The sequence below is a fragment of the Protopterus annectens genome, chromosome 15.part0, assembly GCF_019279795.1.
Source record: "Protopterus annectens isolate FY-2018-M chromosome 15.part0, PAN1.0, whole genome shotgun sequence".
Classification (NCBI taxonomy): Eukaryota; Metazoa; Chordata; order Ceratodontiformes; family Protopteridae; genus Protopterus; species Protopterus annectens.
Genome location: NC_056749.1, coordinates 4306571 through 4333246, shown reverse-complemented (window position 1 = coordinate 4333246; position 26676 = coordinate 4306571). Strand labels below are relative to the sequence as shown.

Below are 26676 nucleotides of genomic sequence, written 5' to 3'. Positions count from 1 at the left end.
ACAGCCATCTTCTAATACGAGTAGTGAGACAAATGATACTATGTCAGGGGACCAAAAGGCCTGATATAATGTGTACAGCCATCTTCTAATACGAGTAGTGAGACAAATGATACTATGTCAGGGGAGCAAAAGGCATGATATAATGTGTACAGCCATCTTCTAATACGAGTAGTGAGACAAATGATACTATGTCAGGGGACCAAAAGGCGTGATATAATGTGTACAGCCATCTTCTAATATGAGTAGTGAGACAAATGATACTATGTCAGGGGACCAAAAGGCATGATATAATGTGTACATGCCATCTTCTAATACGAGTAGTGAGACAAATGATACTATGTCAGGGGAGCAAAAGGCCTGATATAATGTGTACAGCCATCTTCTAATATGAGTAGTGAGACAAATGATACTATGTCAGGGGAGCAAAAGGCCTGATATAATGTCTACAGCCATCTTCTAATATGAGTAGTGAGACAAATGATACTATGTCAGGGGACCAAAAGGCCTGATATAATGTCTACAGCCATCTTCTAATACGAGTAGTGAGACAAAGGATACTATGTCAGGGGAGCAAAAGGCTTGATATAATGTGTACAGCCATCTTCTAATACGAGTAGTGTGACGAATGATACTATGTCAGGGGACCAAAAGGCCTGATATAATGTCTACAGCCATCTTCTAATACGAGTAGTGAGACGAATGATACTATGTCAGGGGACCAAAAGGCGTGATATAATGTGTACAGCCATCTTCTAATATGAGTAGTGTGACGAATGATACTATGTCATGGGACCAAAAGGCCTGATATAATGTGTACAGCCATCTTCTAATACGAGTAGTGAGACGAATGATACTATGTCAGGGGAGCAAAAGGCCTGATATAATGTGTACAGCCATCTTCTAATACGAGTAGTGAGACAAATGATACTATGTCAGGGGACCAAAAGGCTTGATATAATGTGTACAGCCATCTTCTAATACGAGTAGTGGGACAAATGATACTATGTCATGGGACCAAAAGGCCTGATATAATGTGTACAGCCATCTTCTAATACGAGTAGTGAGACAAATGATACTATGTCAGGGGAGCAAAAGGCCTGATATAATGTGTACAGCCATCTTCTAATACGAGTAGTGAGACAAATGATACTATGTCAGGGGACCAAAAGGCGTGATATAATGTGTACAGCCATCTTCTAATATGAGTAGTGAGACAAAGGATACTATGTCAGGGGACCAAAAGGCATGATATAATGTGTACAGCCATCTTCTAATATGAGTAGTGTGACGAATGATACTATGTCATGGGACCAAAAGGCATGATATAATGTGTACAGCCATCTTCTAATACGAGTAGTGAGACAAAGGATACTATGTCATGGGACCAAAAGGCATGATATAATGTGTACAGCCATCTTCTAATATGAGTAGTGTGACGAATGATACTATGTCATGGGACCAAAAGGCATGATATAATGTGTACAGCCATCTTCTAATACGAGTAGTGAGACAAATGATACTATGTCAGGGGACCAAAAGGCATGATATAATGTCTACAGCCATCTTCTAATACGAGTAGTGAGACAAATGATACTATGTCAGGGGAGCAAAAGGCTTGATATAATGTGTACAGCCATCTTCTAATACGAGTAGTGAGACTAATGATACTATGTCAGGGGAGCAAAAGGCATGATATAATGTGTACAGCCATCTTCTAATATGAGTAGTGAGACAAATGATACTATGTCATGGGACCAAAAGGCTTGATATAATGTGTACAGCCATCTTCTAATACGAGTAGTGAGACGAATGATACTATGTCAGGGGAGCAAAAGGCTTGATATAATGTGTACAGCCATCTTCTAATATGAGTAGTGAGACAAATGATACTATGTCAGGGGAGCAAAAGGCCTGATATAATGTCTACAGCCATCTTCTAATATGAGTAGTGAGACAAAGGATACTATGTCATGGGACCAAAAGGCCTGATATAATGTCTACAGCCATCTTCTAATATGAGTAGTGTGACGAATGATACTATGTCAGGGGAGCAAAAGGCTTGATATAATGTGTACAGCCATCTTCTAATACGAGTAGTGAGACAAATGATACTATGTCATGGGACCAAAAGGCTTGATATAATGTGTACAGCCATCTTCTAATATGAGTAGTGAGACAAATGATACTATGTCAGGGGACCAAAAGGCTTGATATAATGTGTACAGCCATCTTCTAATATGAGTAGTGAGACAAATGATACTATGTCAGGGGAGCAAAAGGCTTGATATAATGTGTACAGCCATCTTCTAATACGAGTAGTGAGACAAATGATACTATGTCAGGGGAGCAAAAGGCATGATATAATGTGTACAGCCATCTTCTAATACGAGTAGTGAGACGAATGATACTATGTCAGGGGACCAAAAGGCATGATATAATGTGTACAGCCATCTTCTAATACGAGTAGTGAGACAAATGATACTATGTCAGGGGAGCAAAAGGCATGATATAATGTGTACAGCCATCTTCTAATACGAGTAGTGAGACAAATGATACTATGTCAGGGGAGCAAAAGGCTTGATATAATGTGTACAGCCATCTTCTAATACGAGTAGTGAGACGAATGATACTATGTCAGGGGACCAAAAGGCGTGATATAATGTGTACAGCCATCTTCTAATACGAGTAGTGTGACGAATGATACTATGTCATGGGACCAAAAGGCGTGATATAATGTGTACAGCCATCTTCTAATACGAGTAGTGTGACGAATGATACTATGTCAGGGGAGCAAAAGGCCTGATATAATGTGTACAGCCATCTTCTAATACGAGTAGTGTGACGAATGATACTATGTCATGGGACCAAAAGGCTTGATATAATGTGTACAGCCATCTTCTAATATGAGTAGTGTGACGAATGATACTATGTCATGGGACCAAAAGGCATGATATAATGTGTACAGCCATCTTCTAATACGAGTAGTGAGACAAATGATACTATGTCAGGGGAGCAAAAGGCTTGATATAATGTGTACAGCCATCTTCTAATACGAGTAGTGAGACAAATGATACTATGTCATGGGACCAAAAGGCTTGATATAATGTGTACAGCCATCTTCTAATACGAGTAGTGTGACGAATGATACTATGTCAGGGGACCAAAAGGCGTGATATAATGTGTACAGCCATCTTCTAATACGAGTAGTGAGACAAAGGATACTATGTCAGGGGAGCAAAAGGCATGATATAATGTGTACAGCCATCTTCTAATACGAGTAGTGAGACAAATGATACTATGTCATGGGACCAAAAGGCATGATATAATGTGTACAGCCATCTTCTAATATGAGTAGTGAGACTAATGATACTATGTCAGGGGAGCAAAAGGCTTGATATAATGTGTACAGCCATCTTCTAATACGAGTAGTGAGACAAATGATACTATGTCATGGGACCAAAAGGCCTGATATAATGTGTACAGACATCTTCTAATACGAGTAGTGAGACAAATTATACTATGTCATGGGACCAAAAGGCCTGATATAATGTGTACAGCCATCTTCTAATATGAGTAGTGAGACAAATGATACTATGTCAGGGGAGCAAAAGGCTGGATATAATGTGTACAGCCATCTTCTAATATGAGTAGTGTGACGAATGATACTATGTCAGGGGAGCAAAAGGCTTGATATAATGTGTACAGCCATCTTCTAATACGAGTAGTGAGACAAATGATACTATGTCATGGGGAGCAAAAGGCCTGATATAATGTGTACAGCCATCTTCTAATACGAGTAGTGAGACAAATGATACTATGTCAGGGGAGCAAAAGGCATGATATAATGTGTACAGCCATCTTCTAATACGAGTAGTGAGACAAATGATACTATGTCATGGGACCAAAAGGCATGATATAATGTGTACAGCCATCTTCTAATACGAGTAGTGAGACAAATGATACTATGTCATGGGGAGCAAAAGGCCTGATATAATGTGTACAGCCATCTTCTAATACGAGTAGTGAGACAAATGATACTATGTCAGGGGACCAAAAGGCCTGATATAATGTGTACAGCCATCTTCTAATACGAGTATTGAGACAAATGATACTATGTCAGGGGAGCAAAAGGCCTGATAAAATGTGTACAGCCATCTTCTAATACGAGTAGTGAGACAAATGATACTATGTCAGGGGAGCAAAAGGCTGGATATAATGTGTACAGCCATCTTCTAATACGAGTAGTGTGACAAATGATACTATGTCATGGGTCCAAAAGGCTGGATATAATGTGTACATGCCATCTTCTAATACGAGTAGTGAGACAAATGATACTATGTCAGGGGAGCAAAAGGCATGATATAATGTGTACAGCCATCTTCTAATACGAGTAGTGAGACAAATGATACTATGTCAGGGGACCAAAAGGCTTGATATAATGTGTACAGCCATCTTCTAATACGAGTAGTGAGACAAATGATACTATGTCAGGGGAGCAAAAGGCCTGATATAATGTGTACAGCCATCTTCTAATACGAGTAGTGAGACAAATGATACTATGTCATGGGACCAAAAGGCCTGATATAATGTCTACAGCCATCTTCTAATACGAGTAGTGAGACAAATGATACTATGTCAGGGGAGCAAAAGGCTGGATATAATGTGTACAGCCATCTTCTAATACGAGTAGTGAGACAAATTATACTATGTCATGGGACCAAAAGGCCTGATATAATGTCTACAGCCATCTTCTAATACGAGTAGTGAGACAAATGATACTATGTCAGGGGAGCAAAAGGCTTGATATAATGTGTACAGCCATCTTCTAATATGAGTAGTGTGACGAATGATACTATGTCAGGGGAGCAAAAGGCATGATATAATGTGTACAGCCATCTTCTAATACGAGTAGTGAGACAAATGATACTATGTCAGGGGACCAAAAGGCTTGATATAATGTGTACAGCCATCTTCTAATACGAGTAGTGAGACAAATGATACTATGTCAGGGGAGCAAAAGGCTTGATATAATGTGTACAGCCATCTTCTAATATGAGTAGTGTGACAAATGATACTATGTCAGGGGAGCAAAAGGCTTGATATAATGTGTACAGCCATCTTCTAATACGAGTAGTGGGACAAATGATACTATGTCAGGGGACCAAAAGGCCTGATATAATGTCTACAGCCATCTTCTAATACGAGTAGTGAGACAAATGATACTATGTCAGGGGAGCAAAAGGCATGATATAATGTGTACAGCCATCTTCTAATACGAGTAGTGTGACGAATGATATTATGTCAGGGGAGCAAAAGGCTTGATATAATGTGTACAGCCATCTTCTAATACGAGTAGTGAGACAAATGATACTATGTCATGGGACCAAAAGGCCTGATATAATGTCTACAGCCATCTTCTAATACGAGTAGTGAGACAAATGATACTATGTCATGGGACCAAAAGGCTTGATATAATGTGTACAGCCATCTTCTAATACGAGTAGTGTGACGAATGATACTATGTCATGGGACCAAAAGGCCTGATATAATGTCTACAGCCATCTTCTAATACGAGTAGTGAGACAAATGATACTATGTCATGGGACCAAAAGGCCTGATATAATGTCTACAGCCATCTTCTAATACGAGTAGTGAGACAAATGATACTATGTCAGGGGAGCAAAAGGCTTGATATAATGTGTACAGCCATCTTCTAATATGAGTAGTGTGACGAATGATACTATGTCAGGGGAGCAAAAGGCTTGATATAATGTGTACAGCCATCTTCTAATACGAGTAGTGGGACAAATGATACTATGTCAGGGGACCAAAAGGCCTGATATAATGTCTACAGCCATCTTCTAATACGAGTAGTGAGACAAATGATACTATGTCAGGGGACCAAAAGGCTTGATATAATGTGTACAGCCATCTTCTAATATGAGTAGTGTGACGAATGATACTATGTCAGGGGAGCAAAAGGGTCGATGCTGGCGTTAGCTGTTTATTACATACAAGATTTTTAAACAAAGAAAACAGAAGGCACTTGGAGATTTTATGAGGAAACTAAATAATTGTAACTTGTTGAAGAGTAACATGCAGATATAGCAGCATCTGTCAAGCAAGGCAATAATGCAGTTGTAGCTATATAATTGTAAAATCACGGAGCATATCTAGTACAGGCTTATAGAAAAATTCCTGTAAGAGTTAGCAATAATGCAGTTTTAGCTATATAATTGTAAAATCACAGAGCGTATCTATTACGGGCTTACAGAAATATTCCTGTAAGAGTTAGCAATAATGCAGTTGTAGCTATATAATTGTAAAATCATGGAGCATATCTAGTACAGGCTTATAGAAAAATTCCTGTAAGAGTTAGCAATAATGCAGTTTTAACTATATAATTGTAAAATCACAGAGCATATCTAGTACAGGCTTATAGAAAAATTCCTGTAAGAGTTACCAATAATGCAGTTTTAGCTATATAATTGTAAAATCACGGAGCGTATCTAGTACGGGCTTACAGAAATATTCCTGTAAGAGTTAGCAATAATGCAGTTGTAGCTATATAACTGTAAAATCACAGAGCGTATCTAGTACAGGCTTATAGAAAAGTTCCTGTAAGAGTTAGCAATAATGCAGTTTTAACTATATAATTGTAAAATCACAGAGCATATCTAGTACAGGCTTATAGAAAAATTCCTGTAAGAGTTAGCAATAATGCAGTTTTAGCTATATAATTGTAAAATCACAGAGCATATCTAGTACAGGCTTATAGAAAAATTCCTGTAAGAGTTAGCAATAATGCAGTTTTAGCTATATAATTGTAAAATCACAGAGCATATCTAGTACAGGCTTATAGAAAAATTCCTGTAAGAGTTAGCAATAATGCAGTTGTAGCTATATAACTGTAAAATCACAGAGCGTATCTAGTACGGGCTTACAGAAATATTCCTGTAAGAGTTAGCAATAATGCAGTTGTAGCTATATAATTGTAAAATCACGGAGCATATCTAGTACAGGCTTATAGAAAAATTCCTGTAAGAGTTAGCAATAATGCAGTTGTAGCTATATAACTGTAAAATCACGGAGCATATCTAGTACAGGCTTATAGAAAAATTCCTGTAAGAGTTAGCAATAATGCAGTTTTAGCTATATAATTGTAAAATCACAGAGCGTATCTAGTACGGGCTTACAGAAATATTCCTGTAAGAGTTAGCAATAATGCAGTTTTAGCTATATAATTGTAAAATCACAGAGCGTATCTAGTACGGGCTTACAGAAATATTCCTGTAAGAGTTAGCAATAATGCAGTTTTAGCTATATAATTGTAAAATCACGGAGCATATCTAGTACAGGCTTATAGAAAAATTCCTGTAAGAGTTAGCAATAATGCAGTTTTAGCTATATAATTGTAAAATCACAGAGCGTATCTAGTACGGGCTTACAGAAATATTCCTGTAAGAGTTAGCAATAATGCAGTTTTAGCTATATAATTGTAAAATCAAGGAGCATATCTAGTAGAGGCTTACAGAAATATTCCTGTAAGAGTTAGTGTAGTATGTTCATACACTGATAATAAAAAGAGAGAGGGTTTATTTGAACAAATTACATCACATATAGTAGTAAATATGGAGACAGATTTTATAGGAAATATAACCTTAGAAAGAAAAGTAACCTATCAAGGAATATAAGAAAGTTGGTGACTGTTTAAATTACAACACACCATCGTTGTTTGTGCAAGTGTGGGAGGTGCCAACTTGATTGACATTTCACTGTGGAGGTCAGTTAAGCATGGTTGCTGTTTTTAAATGTTAATTTTATTTTGTGAAGACTAAAAAAATTCAGTTTTAAATAGAAAATATCTGAAACTCACATAAATGTCATTACTGACTTACTGAAAGATTACACACATCCAGCAAGGGGGCTGCTGCCCCTCCTGTGACAAACAATTTAAAGTTCCACTGCTTGGTAGTCCTAGGCAGTGGCAGGGTACAGGGGGCAAAGCCCACCCCCAATGGACATTAAGCCATCTGCCTTTTTAATCTCCAACCTGACAAAGAACAGCTTAAAATGATAAAATTATATTTACTGATTATAATTAAAATGTCCACCAACGGCATATGGGTGATGCATTCTACTGCACATGCTGGTGTGTCCTAATATAAACAATTGCCAAACGGTTAAAGGAAATTATGACAGTAGGATGTTTACAGAGAGGTAGTAGAAGAGGTAATGACATCAGAAAATGAAAGAGAAAAAGATGTTATTCTCCAGAGCATTAAAAGAAATGCACAGTGGGAAAATTAAAATAACGGCAGCATTCTCAAACGATTATGGAATCTAGTCAACAACAGGAAATGACAAGAGTATTTTAAAGCAAAAGGGGAAAGGAATAAAAAGTGAAATGGATTCAATGTGGATCTTGAAATACTGGGAAGGGAAGTGCACCAGTTATGGGAAGGTAATGCAACTACACCTTTATGTATGGTAATTGCACAGAGTGGTGGGATTTACATAAAAAGAAATAAAGGTGTACATGGAAGTAGAAAGGCATTACTTAGATAGGAAAAGGGGAATTATAAGGAAATCATCGAAGAGATGCTGGGAATGTTATAGCAAAATAACTATATGATGAAAGAAAGATACATAGGCAAATAAAAGATGTTTTGAAGGTTTGTTCAGGAGACAACAATATTTAATTCAAGGGAGAAAAGAAGTGTCTATTTAGGAATAAAACATTAAGAAGCAATGAATGATGAAGGGGAACGTTTCGACAGTAGATGAGCAAAAATAAATTTGAACAAGAAGTAGTGAGGCACTTAAAAAGATTTAAATGAAGGAAAGAAGGCTGATAGAAGAACAGACTAGAAAGTGAATACAGTTATTGAAAAGAACAATGAAGTCTTAAGGAAAAGGCTTTAACTGGAAGATGTACAGGCGGTATTAAAGAAAATGAACTATATATAAGCAACTGTGCCTGACGGCTTGGACTGTACATTTTATATACAGATTGAGGTACACCAAAAAGTATTTTGTGAAAGTGTTAAACAAATGGATGGAGAAAAGTTTTAAAGATAAAAAATATGTTAAGGAGTTATAAAACTAATATGGAAGAAATGAGATAAAGGAAATCTAAAGAACTGCAGGCCTAGCTTGGGAGAGGGAGATCAGAAATGTGTTATCACGTGTGTAAAGGTACCTGGGCTCAAGACTGGAACAGCCAGCTTGTGGTTTACATGGAATGTTGGACACTGTTTTTTGTTTATTTAAATTGCCATATTGTACTGAAACAGTGCTTTAATAAAGATGGATTAAAATACGGAGGCCAAAGAAAATCTAAAGTATTGTACACCATCTACATACTAATTATATATTTTATGAGAATCTTGCAAATCAGATTAAAAATGTCTTAAGTAGTGAATGGATAGAAAGGCATTTTGGTCTAAAGGGAAGCAGTTGCAGGAAATGTTAATGACTGCTAAAGAGGTAGTATATATATATATATATATATATATATATATATATATATATGCGCTATTGTAGAAAAAGACAGTATAGTGAGATTTGTGGGATGTAATATGAAGAAAGCATTTGAGAATATATCGCATGATCAAATTTGGTGAATAATGAACTCATATCAAATTGAGAAAAGAATACATCTGTTGAAAGCAGCATATAATAATATAATAATAGTATAATAATAGTATAGTTAGTGTTGTGGTCGGTGGCTGGATTATGGGCAAAATAAAAATCAAGACCAGAAAGCGACAGGGTTCACATTCAGCAGCGTATTACTTTCTACAGTAACAAATGTATTTTTATAAAATATAAATGAAAGATTAGAAAAAGCAAAATATTTATACAGACAGTGTGTATTTATTTACTGCTTTCATTATCAGGGCTGGCAAGACTGTGGTGACCGCTTTTCAGCGGACACCTAGGGAGAAAAGCTCCAGTAACAAAACAGTGAAATTTTTTATAAGAGAGAAATTTGTAAAACTTAAAGTTGCAGTATGGACATACAATAACTGCAATGCAGCTATACTAGAAAAAAATCTGCAATCACTAAAATATAGAGTCGTTGTACATTAAAACAAGGCAATTTGGCACATACAGTGATGTTCAAAATGTCAAATAGCAAATTTATATTTATGAGTGAAAGAAATAACAGAGAGGTGGTATGGGAGACACAAGTAGAAAGCAGAAAGAAAAGTGAATGGAGTGTACATTCGTTAGGTGATATCGAGAAAACATTACAGTTTAATTAAAGTAAATGTAGGAGGTAGTGAGCGTCAGATGGAAGGTTGCTGCAGGGAAAACTGTCAGGTGGTAAATTGAGAGAACACAAGTGGCAGGAAGGGCAAAATGATAGAAGTCAGTAGGAATTTTTCATTCAGACATTGCTTTGTTGAGGTATACAGGGGTAATAAATGTGTGTCTAGGTCCAGGTAGGCTAGCCTGGGGAGGTGTAGGCTAGCCTAGAGAGGTGTAAGCTCGCCCGGGGACATGTAGGCTAGCCTGGAGAGGTATAGGCTAGCCTGGGGAGGTGCAAGAACTGAGCCAAATGTTTTTGAAGTGTTCTTTAGCAAGTTTTTAAATATGAATAGGTTAGTTCCTTGTCCGAATGCAGTAGGGATAGAATTCCAGATTTTGGAGACATGACTTGAGTACAAGGGCAGATCAGCAGAGTTGAGCTTTAGGTATGGTTAATAGGAACTTGTCCATGACATACAGTGATTGTACAGTGGTGTTAGGTTCCACTAAGGTTTGGAGTGCAGGACAGTTTTGAGGTTTGTGAATTATATTGTGAACAGTTGCTAAATGGGAGACAGAGAGATAGTGTGGAATTTCTAGCTGGCCTAACTGCTTTCAGGCTAGGAAATGGTGGGATTTAGAAGACTGGTTACTGATGAAAGTAACTATCCTGTTATAGCTCTGCAGACTGGTTACTGATGAAAGTAACTATCCTGTTATAGCTCTGTTCCATTTTTGTTAGTCGCGACTGAGGAAGGTTGGTATAGATGGGTTAGTGTACAGTAATGAAAGTAAAAGATATCTAGAGGCAGAGGATGTCTTTTTTACTTGGCACTGCTAGTTTACTTGATAGCATGTTGTATTTGAATATCAGACTTTAGGTAGTTATCTATAATGACACCAAGTAGCTTTTCTGTGGGACACAAGTCCAACAGGAGTGTTGTTTGATGAGTTGATGGAGAAGTGATTTTCTGTATAGGACACATACTTTGATGTGAAAAGCAAAAAGCAATAACTTGGTGTTCTTAGCATTTGGCAGGAAGTGAGGATTGTTGGTCCAGCTTTCTATAGAAGACAAAGTTTTTAAGGTATTTTCCTGGAGTACTTGGAGGGACTTAGCTGTGGTTAGCAGTATAATATCATCAGCATACTGAAGGACAGTTGGGCTATTAGTACCAGCACAAATGTCATGAATAAAAATGTTGAACAGTATGGGGAGCAAAGACTCAGCCCTGTGGTACCCGAACTGACAAGGGGCCTTATGCAGACAGCAAAGTTATAATTGCTAAAATGTAAAGCATGGTTGATAGAAGTAGTAAACAAATCTGAGATGTGGTTAAATTATGCTGGTCTTAATGTTAACAGGGAAATGAATAACAGCTGTGGAGAGGTTATAACAAAAGCAGAAATACATTTTAATAAAAAGCAAGGAAACTGAATTATTAGGTGTTGTTCTTGGAGGGTATGAAAAAATGAAAAAAAATGGCTGAAGTTAGAAGACATTCAATGGATATGTAATATAATATTTAGGTTGAATTTTAGGGAGAAAAGTTTATCTAATAAGTCTTATTGGGTAATAATAATCTATAAGATATGTTATATTTTTCCAATAGTGTCAAAATGGAAATTATTCCATGTCATACATTATTTGATGTTCTTGATTAAACTCCATAATATGCTTGGGTGAAGTTTATTGGCCTAAGGTTCACTTTAGATAAGTGAAGTGTCATGTACTTTAAGAGACTTAGTATTACAAAATCTACACACACACACACACACACACACACACACACACACACACACACACACACACACACACACACACACACACACACACACACACATACTGTGTATATATATGTATAGGTCTATATCACATTGTCGAATTGCATTTCAGCAAATAACTCTTCACTGAACAACTAATAACCGAATGACCTATTCAGTGAACAAACTTTTAAGCAAAAATATACCTATGGCAAAGCGACAGTAGTCTCCCTTAGTGACCATGAGCAAAACCACACAACAAAACACCAACGCGGGGGGGGGGCTACACCCCCCTACAACCCTCCCAACTAAATATAACAACTCCAAGATTGCACTACAGTGGGGAAAAAGACAGATTCTAGATAGCAGTCAAGAATTGCCTTGTCCTAGGAATCTTTTCGCTGTTGTTAGCCCCATGACTTCCTAAGCATGCATAGATCCTCTGTTAACTGCATACATATGCTATACATCATACTTTTAATAATCATACCTTTATAAGGTTTACCATAAAGGTTCATTCTGTTTTCATGATCTGACAGTTTGACATATGGTTATTTTGTATGTAGGCTACCTTGTGGCTGGACCAGTGCCCATTGACGCGTCTATATTATAATTGCGAAAGTTTAATAGTTCGAATGCATAAACATCGAACTGTATGCATCGAACTATTAAATGATCGAACACCTATAAAAATATTTTTAGGACCAAAAAAACCCCAAAAAACTAATGAGTGTAGGTGGGTGGCAAGCCCCCCCTGCACCCCCCACACACCCCGCTACTTAAATATACCAACTCCGAGATCATGCTAAAGTGTAGGAAAGGGAAATATTTCCTTTCCAGACCATACCCCATTAAAGTGCAATCTTCGAGTTGGTATATTTAAGTAGCGGGGGGGGTGAAGGGGGGGCTTGCCCACTGCCTAAACACCCTTTACTTGTTTTTTTTTTTTTTTACAAGGTCTACTAGAATTTCGATGGTTTAATGTTTCGATCACTAATGTTTGATATTTAGTGATTCGAAGCATTAAACCTTCGAGATTCTAATGCAGACCCGCCCATTGACAAGCCTCCAAAATGCACTCTCCTTTGCTTGGTTGTTTGCAGGATGTAGAATTCTCTGTTGAAAATGTACCAGTACACATTCAACAGTATGAAAGTCATAAGAAGAACGATGGCCTTGCGTGGAATTATGAATCTCTGTTATTTATAAAGTGAAAATAAAAGCAACACTCAAAAAGCAAGGCTCTTTCTACAAATAAATAGTATGAAGACAGCTAGAGAATTGTTTCTAGAAAACAGGAAACATCTCACCTTAACAGGATCTTCTCAGCCTGTTGCAAGGACACATCAATGCCTAGAGACTGGAGGGAATGCTGAATTTCTGACGCATCAATCTGACCTATAACAAAAAGGCACAGATAATAAGCAATGACTCATCTGCATGTGGAAAGTGATGCAATGATGCACTCACTGTGTCACTAAAGCATTTACTATGTCATCACTAGTAACGGCAGTGTGATAGGTCAATGATGCACTCACTGTGCCACAAAAGCATTTAGTATTTCATCACCAGTAACGGTAATGTGATAGGCCAATGATGCACTCACTGTGTCACGAAAGCATTTAAAATGTCGTCACTAGTTACGGCAGTGTGAAAGGTCAATGATGCACTCACTGTGTCACTAAAGCAGTTATTATGTTCTCACTAGTAACGGCAGTGTGATAGGTCAATGATGCACTCACTGTGTGACTAAAACAGTTATCATGTCATCACTAGTAACGGCAGTGTGATAGGTCAATGATGCACTCACTGTGTCACTAAAGCATTTAGTATGTCATCAGGTGTAACGGCAATGTGATAGGTCAATGATGCATTCACTGTGTCACTAAAGCATTTAGCATGTCATCACTAGTAACGGCAGTGTGGTAGGACAATGATGCACTCACTGTGTCACTAAAGCATTTAGTATGTCATCACTAGTAACTGCAATGTGATAGGTTAATGATGCACTCACTGTGACAATAAAGCATTTAGTATTTTAGCATAGTAATGGCAATGTGATAGATCACTGATGCACTAACTGTGTCACTAAAGCATTTAGTATGTCATCACTAGTAATGGCAGTGTGATAAGTCAATGATGCACTCAGTGTGTCATAAAGCATTTAGTATGTCATCACTAGCAACTGCAATGTGATAGGTCAATCATGCACTCACTGTGTCAGTAATGCATTTAGTATGTCAACACTAGTAACGGCAGTGTGATAGGTCAATAATGCTCTCAATGTGTCACCAAAACATTTAGTATGTCATCATTAGTAATGGCAGTGTGATAAGTCAATGATGCACTCACTGTGTCACTAAAGCAGTTATTATGTCATCACTAATAACGGCAGTATGATAGGTCAATGAAGCACTCACTGTGTCAATAAAGCATTTAGTATGTCATCACTAGTAACGGCAATGTGATAGGTCAACGATGCACTCAACATATCACTAAAGCATTTAGTATGTCATCAGTAGTAATGGCAGTGTGATAGGTAAATGATGCAATTACTGTGTCACTAAAGCATTTAGTATGTCATCACTAGTAATGGCAATGTGATAGCTCAATGATGCACTCACTGTGTCAGTAAGACATTTAGTATGTCATCAATAGTAACTGCAATGTAATAGGTAAGTGATGCACTCACCATGTCACTAAATCATTTAGTATGTCATCACTAGTAATGGCAGTGTGATAGGGCAAAGATGCATTCACTGTGTCACTAAAGAATTTAGTATGTCATCACTAGTAACAGCAATGTGAAAGGTCAATAATGCACTCACTGTGTCACTAAAGCCTTTAGTATATCAACACTAGTAACTGCAATGTGATAGGTCAATGATGCACTCAATGTGTCAACAAAGCATTTAGTATGTCATCACTAGTAACGGCAAGGTGATAGGTCAATGATGCACTCACTGTGTCACTAAAGCATTTAGTATGCTATCACTAGTAACGGCAGTGTGATAGGTCATTGATGCACTCACCATGTCACTAATGCATTTAGTATGTCATCACTAGTAACGGCAGTGTGATTGGTCAAAGATGCACTCACTGTGTCACTAAAGCAGTTAGTATGTCATCACTAGTAACTGCAATGTGATAAGTAAATGATGCACTCACTGTCTCACTAAAGCAATTAATATGTCATCACTAGTAATGACAATGTGATAGGTCAATGATTCCCTCACTGTGTCACTAAATCATTCAGTATGTCATCACTAGTAATGGCAGTGTGATAGGTCAATAATGAACTCACCATGTCATGTCATTAATGCATTTAGTATGTCATCACTTGTAACGGCAATGTGATAGGTCAAAGATGCACTCACCGTGGCACTAAAGCATTTAGTATGTAATCACTAGTAACAGCAAGGTGATACGTTAATAATACACTCACTTTATCACTAAAGCATTTAGTATGTCATCACTAGTAATGGCAGTGTGAATTTAGTATGTCATCACTAGTAAAGGCAGTGTGATAGGTCAATGATGCACTCACTGTGTCACAAAATCATTTAGTACTTCATCACTAGTAACGGCAATGTGATAGCTCAATGATGCACTCACCGTGTCACTAAAGCATTTAGTAAGTCATCATTAGTAATGGCAGTGTGGTAGGTCAATGAAAAACTCACTGTGTCACTAAAGCATTTAGTATGCCATCACTAATAATGGCAGTGTGATAGGTCAATGATGCACTCACAGTGTCACTAAAGCATTTAGTATGTCATCACTAGTAATGGCAATGTGATAGTTCAATGATGCACTCACTGTGCCACTAAAGCATTTAGTATGTCATCACTAGTAACTGCAATGTGATAGGTCAATGATGCACTCAACATGTCACTAAAGCATTTAGTATGTCATCACTAGTAATGGCAGTGTGATAGGTCAATGATGCACTCACTGTGTCACCAAAGCATTTAGTATGTCATCACTAGTAACGGCAATGTGATAGGTCAATGATGCACTCACTGTGTCACTAAAGCATTTAGTATGTCATCACTAGTAATGGCAGTGTGATAGGTCAATGATGCACTCACTGTGTCACTAAAGCATTTAGAATGTCATCACTAGTAACAGCAGTGTGATAGGTCAATGATGCACTCACTGTGTCACTAAAGCAGTTAGTATGTCATCACTAGTAACGGCAATGTGATGGTTTAATGATGCACTCACTGTGTCATTAAAGCATTTGTAATGTCATCATTAGTAATGGCAGTGTGATAAGTCAATGATGCACTCACTGTGTCACTAAAGCATTTAGTATGTCATCACTAGTAATGGCAGTTTGATAGGTCAATGATGCACTCAATGTGTCATTAAATCATTTAGTATATCATCACTAGTAATGGCAATGTGATAGGTCAATGATGCACTCACTGTGTCACTAAAGCATTTAGTATGTCATCACTAGTAACAGCAGTGTGATAGGTCAATGATGCACTCACTGTGTCACTAAAGCATTTAGTATGTCATCACTAGTAACGGCAGTGTGATAGGTCAATGATGCACTCACTGTGTCACTAAAGCATTTAGTATGTCATCACTAGTAACGGCAATGTGATAGGTCAATGATGCACTCACTGTGTCAATAAAGCATTTAGTATGTCATCACTAGTAATGGCAATGTGATAGGTCAATGATGCACTCACTGTGTCACTAAAGCATTTAGTATGTCATCACTAGTAATGGCAGTGTGATAGGTCAATGATGCACTCACTGTGTCACTAAAGCATTTAGTATGTCATCACTAGTAACTGCAATGTGATAGGTCAATGATGCACTCACTGTGTCACTAAAGCATTTAGTATGTCATCACTAGTAACGGCAGTGTGATAGGTCAATGATGCACTCACTGTGTCACTAAAGCATTTAGTATGTCATCACTAGTAATGGCAATGTGATAGGTCAATGATGCACTCACTGTGTCACTAAAGCATTTAGTATGTCATCACTAGTAATGGCAGTGTGATAGGTCAATGATGCACTCACTGTGTCACTAAAGCATTTAGTATGTCATCACTAGTAACGGCAATGTGATAGGTCAATGATGCACTCACTGTGTCACTAAAGCATTTAGTATGTCATCACTAGTAATGGCAGTGTGATAGGTCAATGATGCACTCACTGTGTCACTAAAGCATTTAGTATGTCATCACTAGTAATGGCAATGTGATAGGTCAATGATGCACTCACTGTGTCACTAAAGCATTTAGTATGTCATCACTAGTAATGGCAGTGTGATAGGTCAATGATGCACTCACCATGTCACTAAAGCATTTAGTATGTCATCACTAGTAATGGCAGTGTGATAGGTCAATGATGCACTCACTGTGTCACTAAAGCATTTAGTATGTCATCACTAGTAACAGCAATGTGATAGGTCAATGATGCACTCACTGTGTCACTAAAGCATTTAGTATGTCATCACTAGTAACTGCAATGTGATAGGTCAATGATGCACTCACTGTGTCACTAAAGCATTTAGTATGTCATCACTAGTAACGGCAGTGTGATAGGTCAATGATGCACTCACTGTGTCACTAAAGCATTTAGTATGTCATCACTAGTAATGGCAGTGTGATAGGTCAATGATGCACTCACTGTGTCACTAAAGCATTTAGTATGTCATCACTAGTAACGGCAGTGTGATAGGTCAATGATGCACTCACTGTGTCACTAAAGCATTTAGTATGTCATCACTAGTAACTGCAATGTGATAGGTCAATGATGCACTCACTGTGTCACTAAAGCATTTAGTATGTCATCACTAGTAATTGCAATGTGATAGGTCAATGATGCACTCACTGTGTCACTAAAGCATTTAGTATGTCATCACTAGTAATGGCAGTGTGATAGGTCAATGATGCACTCACTGTGTCACTAAAGCATTTAGTATGTCATCACTAGTAATGGCAATGTGATAGGTCAATGATGCACTCACTGTGTCACTAAAGCATTTAGTATGTCATCACTAGTAACAGCAATGTGATAGGTCAAAGATGCACTCACTGTGCCACTAAAGCATTTAGTATGTCATCACTAGTAATTGCAATGTGATAGGTCAATGATGCACTCACTGTGTCACTAAATCATTTAGTATGTCATCACTAGTAATGGCAGTGTGATAGGTCAATGATGCACTCACTGTGTCACTAAAGCATTTAGTATGTCATCACTAGTAATGGCAATGTGATAGGTCAATGATGCACTCACTGTGTCACTAAAGCATTTAGTATGTCATCACTAGTAATGGCAGTGTGATAGGTCAATGATGCACTCACTGTGTCACTAAAGCATTTAGTATGTCATCACTAGTAACAGCATGTGATAGGTCAAAGATGCACTCACTGTGCCACTAAAGCATTTAGTATGTCATCACTAGTAATTGCAATGTGATAGGTCAATGATGCACTCATTGTGTCAATAAAGCATTTAATATTTCATCACTAGTAACTGCAATGTGATAGGTCAATGATGCACTCACTGTGTCACTAAATCATTTAGTATGTCATCACTAGTAATGGCAATGTGATAGGTCAATGATGCACTCACTGTGTCACTAAAGCATTTAGTATGTCATCACTAGTAATGGCAGTGTGATAGGTCAATGATGCACTCACTGTGTCACCAAAGCATTTAGTATGTCATTACTAGTAATGGCAAGGTGATAGGTCAATGATGCACTCACTGTGTCACTAAAGCATTTAGTATGTCATCACTAGTAATGGCAGTGTGATAGGTCAGTGATGCACTCACTGTGTCACCAAGGCATTTAGTATGTCATCACTAGTTACGGCAGTGTGATAGTTCAATAATGCACTCACTGTGTCACTAAAGCATTTAGAATGTCATCACTAGTAACGGCAGTGTGGTAGGTCAATGATAAACTCACTTTGTCACTAAAGCATTTAGTATGTCATCACTAGTAATGGCAGTGTGATAGGTCAATGATGCACTCACTGTGTCACTAAAGCATTTAGTATGTCATCACTAGTAATGGCAGTGTGATAGGTCAATGATGCACTCACTGTGTCACTAAAGCATTTAGTATGTCATCACTAGTAACAGCAATGTGATAGGTCAAAGATGCACTCACTGTGCCACTAAAGCATTTAGTATGTCATCACTAGTAATTGCAATGTGATAGGTCAATGATGCACTCATTGTGTCACTAAAGCATTTAGTATGTCATCACTAGTAATGGCAGTGTGATAGGTCAATGATGCACTCACTGTGTCACTAAAGCATTTAGTATGTCATCACTAGTAATGGCAGTGTGATAGGTCAATGATGCACTCACTGTGTCACTAAAGCATTTAGTAAGTCATCACTAGTAACGGCAATGTGATAGGTCAATGATGCACTCACTGTGTCACTAAAGCATTTAGTATGTCATCACTAGTAATGGCAGTATGATAGGTCAATGATGCACTCACTGTGTCAGTAATGCATTTAGTATGTCATCAATAGTAACTGCAATGTGATAGGTCAATGATGCACTCACTGTGTCACTAAAGCATTTAGTATGTCATTACTAGTAACGGCAGTGTGATAGGTCAATGATGCACTCACTGTGTCACTAAAGCATTTGGTATGTGATCACTAGTAATGGCAGTGTGATAGGTAAGTGATGCACTCACCGTGTCACTAAATTATTTAGTATGTCATCACTAGTAATGGCTGTATGATAGGTCAATGATGCACTCACTGTGTCACTAAAGCCTTTAGTATGTCATCACTAGTAACTGCAATGTGATAGGTCAATAATGCACTCACTGTGTTACTAAAGCATTTAGTATGTCATCACTAGTAATGGCAGTGTGATCGGTCAATGATGCACTCACTGTGTCACTAAAGCAGTTAGTATGTCATCACTAGTAAAGGCAGTATGACAACCCAATAATATTCACTGTGTCACTAAAGCATTTAGTATGTCATCACTAGTAACGGTGGTGGGATAGGTCAATGATGCCCTCACTGTGTCACTAAAGCAGTTATTATGTCATCACTAGTAACGGCAGTATGATAGGTCAATGATGCACAACTGTGTCACTAAAGCATTTAGTATGTCATCACTAGTAATGGCAATGTGATAGGTCAATGATGCACTCACTGTGTCACTAAAGCATTTAGTATGTCATCACTAGTAACGGCAGTGTGATAGGTCAATGATGCACTCACTGTGTCACTAAAGCATTTAGTATGTCATCACTAGTAATGGCAGTGTGATAGGTCAATGATAAACTCACTGGGTCACTAAAGCATTTAGTATGTCATCACTAGCAAAGGCAGTGTGATAGGTCAATGATGCACTCACTATGTCACTAAAGCAGTTAGTATGTCATCACTAGTAATGGCAATGTGATAGGTCAATGATGCACTCACTGTGTCACTAAAGCATTTAGTATGTCATCACTAGTAATGGCAGTGTGATAGGTCAATGATGCACTCACTGTGTCACTAAAGCATTTAGTATGTCATCACTAGTAATGGCAGTGTGATAGGTCAATGATGCACTCACTGTGTCACTAAAGCATTTAGTATGTCATCACTAGTAACGGCAGTGTGATAGGTCAATGATGCACTCACTGTGTCACTAAAGCATTTAGTATGTCATCACTAGTAACGGCAGTGTGATAGGTCAATGATGCACTCACTGTGTCACTAAAGCATTTAGTATGTCATCACTAGTAATGGCAGTGTGATAGGTCAATGATGCACTCACTGTGTCAGTAATGCATTTAGTATGTCATCAATAGTAAGGTCAATGATGCACTCACTGTGTCACTAAAGCATTTAGTATGTCATCACTAGTAATGGCAATGTGATAGGTCAATGATGCACTCACTGTGTCACTAAAGCATTTAGTATGTCATCACTAGTAATGGCAGTGTGATAGGTCAGTGATGCACTCACTGTGTCACCAAGGCATTTAGTATGTCATCACTAGTAACGACAGTGTGATAGGTCAATAATGCACTCACTGTGTCACTAAAGCATTTAGTATGTCATCACTAGTAATGGCAGTGTGATAGGTCAATGATGCACTCACTGTGTCACTAAAGCATTTAGTATGTCATCACTAGTAATGGCAGTGTGATAGGTCAATGATGCACTCACTGTGTCACTAAAGCATTTAGTATGTCATCACTAGTAACGGCAGTGTGATAGGTCAATGATGCACTCACTGTGTCACTAAAGCATTTAGTATGTCATCACTAGTAACGGCAATGTGATAGGTCAATGATGCACTCACTGTGTCACTAAAGCATTTAGTATGTCATCACTAGTAACGGCAGTGTGATAGGTCAATGATGCACTCACTGTGTCACTAAAGCATTTAGTATGTCATCACTAGTAACGGCAATGTGATAGGTCAATGATGCACTCACTGTGTCACTAAAGCATTTAGTATATCATCACTAGTAATGGCAATGTGATAGGTCAATGATGCACTCACTGTGTCACTAAAGCATTTAGTATGTCATCACTAGTAATGGCAGTGTGATAGGTCAATGATGCACTCACTGTGTCACTAAAGCATTTAGTATGTCATCACTAGTAATGGCAATGTGATAGGTCAATGATGCACTCACTGTGTCACTAAAACATTTAGTATGTCATCACTAGTAATGACAGTGTGATAGGTCACTGATGCACTCACTGTGTCACCAAGGCATTTAGTATGTCATCACTAGTTACGGCAGTGTGATAGGTCAATAATGCACTCACTGTGTCAATAAAGCATTTAGTAAGTCATCACTAATAATGGCAGTGTAATAGGTCAGTGATGCACTCACTGTGTCACTAAAGCATTTAGAATGTCATCACTAGTAACAGCAGTGTGGTAGGTCAGTGATAAACTCACTTTGTCACTAAAGTATTTAGTATGTCATCACTAGTAATGGCAGTGTGATAGGTCAATGATGCACTCACTGTGTCACTAAAGCATTTAGTATGTCATCATTAGTAATGGCAGTGTAATAAGTCAATGATGCACTCACTGTGTCACTAAAGCATTTAGTATGTCATCACTAGTAATGGCAGTGTGATAGGTCAATGATGCACTCACTGTGTCACTATAGTATTTAGTATGTCATCACTAGTAATGGCAGTGTGATAGGTCAATGATGCACTCACTGTGTTACTAAATCATTTAGTATATCATCACTAGTAATGGCAATGTGATAGGTCAATGATGCACTCACTGTGTCACTAAAGCATTTAGTATGTCATCACTAGTAATGGCAGTGTGATAGGTCAATGATGCACTCACTGTGTCACTAAAGCATTTAGTATGTCATCACTAGTAACGGCAGTGTGATAGGTCAATGATGCACTCACTGTGTCACTAAAGCATTTAGTATGTCATCACTAGTAACGGCAGTGTGATAGGTCAATGATGCACTCACTGTGTCACTAAAGCATTTAGTATGTCATCACTAGTAATGGCAGTGTGATAGGTCAATGATGCACTCACTGTGTCACTAAAGCATTTAGTATGTCATCACTAGTAACGGCAGTGTGATAGGTCAATGATGCACTCACTATGTCACTAAAGCAGTTAGTATGTCATCACTAGTAATGGCAATGTGATGGTTTAATGATGCACTCACTGTGTCATTAAAGCATTTAGTATGTCATCACTAGTAATGGCAGTGTGATCGGTCAATGATGCACTCACTGTGTCACTAAAGCATTTAGTATGTCATCACTAGTAATGGCAGTTTGATAGGTCAATGATGCACTAAATGTGTCACTAAAGCAGTTATTATCTCATCACTAGTAACGGAAGTATGATAGGTCAATGAAGCACTCACTGTGTCAGTAAAGCATTTAGTATGTCATCACTAGTAATGGCAATATGATAGGTCAATGATGCTCTCACTCTTTTACTAAAGCATTTAGTATGTCATCACTAGTAATGGCAATGTGATAGGTCAATGATGCACTCACTGTGTCACTAAAGCATTTAGTATGTCATCACTAGTAATGGCAATGTGATCGGTCAATGATGCACTCACCGTGTCACTACAGCATTTAGTATGTCATCACTAGTAACGGCAGTGTGATAGGTCAATGATGCACTCACTGTGTCACTAAAGCATTTAGTATGTCATCACTAGTAACGGCAGTGTGATAGGTCAATGATGCACTCACTGTGTCACTAAAGCATTTAGTATGTCATCACTAGTAATGGCAGTGTGATAGGTCAATGATGCACTCACTGTGTCACTAAAGCATTTAGTATGTCATCACTAGTAACGGCAGTGTGATAGGTCAATGATGCACTCACTGTGTCACTAAAGCATTTAGTATGTCATCACTAGTAATGGCAGTGTGATAGGTCAATGATGCACTCACTGTGTCACTAAAGCATTTAGTATGTCATCACTAGTAATGGCAGTGTGATAGGTCAATGATGCACTCACTGTGTCACTAAAGCATTTAGTATGTCATCACTAGTAACGGCAGTGTGATAGGTCAATGATGCACTCAATGTGTCACCAAAACATTTAGTATGTCATCGCTAGTAATGGCAGTGTGATAAGTCAATGAAGCACTCACTGTGTCAATAAAGCATTTAGTATGTCATCACTAGTAATGGCAATGTGATAGGTCAATGATGCACTCAACATGTCACTAAAGCATTTATTCTGTCATCATTAGTAATGGCAGTGTGATAGGTAAATGCACTCACTGTGTCACTAAGGCATTTAGTATGTCATCACTAGTGACGGCAGTGTGATAGGTCAATGATGCACTCACTGTGTCACTAAAGCATTTAGTAAGTCATCACTAGTAACGGCAATGTGATAGGTCAATGATGCACTCACTGTGTCACTAAAGCATTTAGTATGTCATCACTAGTAATGGCAGTGTGATAGGTCAATGATGCACTCACTGTGTCACTAAAGCATTTAGTATGTCATCACTAGTAATGGCAGTGTGATAGGTCAATGATGCACTCACTGTGTCACTAAATCATTTAGTATGTCATCACTAGTAAAGGCTGTGTGATAGGTCAATGATGCACTCACTGTGTCACTAAAGCATTTAGTATGTCATCACTAGTAATGGCAGTGTGATAGGTCAATGATGCACTCACTGTGTCACTAAAGCATTTAGTATGCCATCACTAGTAATGGCAGTGTGATAGATCAATGATTTCCTCACCGTGTCACTAAATCATTTAGTATATCATCACTAGTAATGGCAATGTGATAGGTCAATGATGCACTCACTGTGTCACTAAAGCATTTAGTATGTCATCACTAGAAATGGCAGTGTGATAGGTCAATGATGCACTCACTGTGTCAGTAAAGCATTTAGCATGCCATCAGTAGTAATGGCAGTGTGATAGGTCAATGATGCACTCACTGTGTGAGTAATGCATTTAATACGTCATCACTAGTAATGACAATGTGATAGGTCAATGATGCACTCACTGTGTCACTAAAGCATTTAGTATGTCATCACTAGTAATGGCAGTGTGATAGGTCAATGATGCACTCACTGTGTCACTAAAGCACTTAGTATGTCATCATTAGTAATGGCAGTGTGGTAGGTCAATGATAAACTCATTGTGTCACTAAAGCATTTAGTATGTCATCACTAGTAATGGCAGAGTGATAGATCAATGATTCACTCACGGTGTCACTAAATCATTTAGTATATCATCACTAGTAATGGCAATGTGATAGGTCAATGATGCACTCACTGTGCCACTAAAGCATTTAGTATGTCATCATTAGTAATGGCAGTGTGGTAGGTCAATGATAAACTCACTTTGTCACTAAAGCATTTAGTATGTCATCACTAGTAATGGCAGTGTGATAGGTCAATGATGCACTCACTGTGTCACTAAATCATTTAGTATGTCATCACTAGTAACGGCAGTGTGATAGGTCAATGATGCACTCAATGTGTCACCAAAGCATTTAGTATGTCATTACTAGTAATGGCAAGGTGATAGGTCAATGATGCACTCACTGTGTCACTAAAGCATTTAGTATGTCATCACTAGTAATGGCAGTGTGATAGGTCAATGATGCACTCACTGTGTCACTAAAGCATTTAGTATGTCATCACTAGTAATGGCAGTGTGATAGGTCAATGATGCACTCACTGTGTGAGTAAAGCATTTAGTATGTCATCACTAGTAATGACAATGTGATAGGTCAATGATGCACTCACCGTGTCACTAAAGCATTTAGTATGTTATCACTAGTAACTGCAATGTGATAGGTCAATCATGCACTCACTGTGTCACTAAAGCATTTAGTATGTCATCACTAGCAAAGGCAGTGTGATAGGTCAATGATGCACTCACTGTGTCACTAAAGCAGTTAGTATGTCATTACTAGTAAAGGCAGTGTGATAGGTCAATGATGCACTCACTATGTCACTAAAGCATTTAGTATGTCATCACTAGTAATGGCAGTGTGATAAGTCAATGATGCACTCACTGTGTCACTAAAGCATTTAGTATGTCATCACTAGTAATGGCAGTGTGATAGGTCAATGATGCACTCACTGTGTCACTAAAGCATTTAGTATGTCATCACTAGTAACGGCAGTGTGATAGGTCAATGATGCACTCACTGTGTCACTAAAGCATTTAGTATGTCATCACTAGTAACGGCAGTGTGATAGGTCAATGATGCACTCACTGTGTCACTAAAGCATTTAGTATGTCATCACTAGTAACGGCAATGTGATAGGTCAATGATGCACTCACTGTGTCACTAAAGCATTTAGTATGTCATCACTAGTAATGGCAGTGTGATAGGTCAATGAAGCACTCACTGTGTCAATAAAGCATTTAGTATGTCATCACTAGTAATGGCAGTGTGATAGGTCAATGATGCACTCAACATGTCACTAAAGCATTTATTATGTCATCACTAGTAACAGCAGTGTAATAGGTAAATGCACTCACTGTGTCACTAAGTCATTTAGTATGTCATCTCTAGTAATGGCAGTGTGATAAGTCAATGATGCACTCCCTGTGTCACTAAACATTTAGTATTTCATCACTAGTAATGGCAATGTGATAGGTCAATGATGTACTACGAGTGTCGCTAAAGCATTTGTTTTTCATCACAAGAAATGGCAATGTGATAGGTCAATGATGCACTTACCGTGTCACTAAAGCATTTAGTATGTCATCACTAGTAATGGCAATGTGATAGGTCAATGATGCACTCACTGTGTCATTGAAGCATTTTTCATTTCATTGGTAATGGCAGTGTGATAGGTCAATGATAAACTCATTGTGTCACTAAAGCATTGAGTCATTTAGCATGTCATCACTAGTAATGGCAGTGTAATAGGTCAATGATGCACTCACCATGTCACTAAAGCATTTAGTATGTCATCACTAGTAATGTCAGTGTGATAGGTCAATGATGTACTCAGTGTGTCACTAAAGCAGTTAGTATGTCATCACTAGTAACGGCAGCGTTAGGTCAATGATGCACTCACTGTGTCACTAATGCATTTAGTATGTCATCACTAGAAATGGCAATGTGATAGGTCAATGATGCACTCACCGTGTCACTAAATTATTTAGTATGTCATCACTAGTAATGGCTGTAT

The 26676-nt window shown here is 38.0% G+C and overlaps 1 protein-coding gene across 1 annotated transcript in view; it reads right to left on the bottom strand.

The window, feature by feature from the left end:
• Positions 1-26676, bottom strand: part of SLC25A23 (solute carrier family 25 member 23) — a 1355089-nt gene that overhangs the window by 728566 nt on the left and 599847 nt on the right. Inside the window, exon 3 of the mRNA XM_044057174.1 lies at positions 13332-13419. Within this exon, the coding sequence (XP_043913109.1) occupies positions 13332-13419 (88 nt within the window). The remainder of the gene's footprint in view (positions 1-13331; positions 13420-26676) is intronic.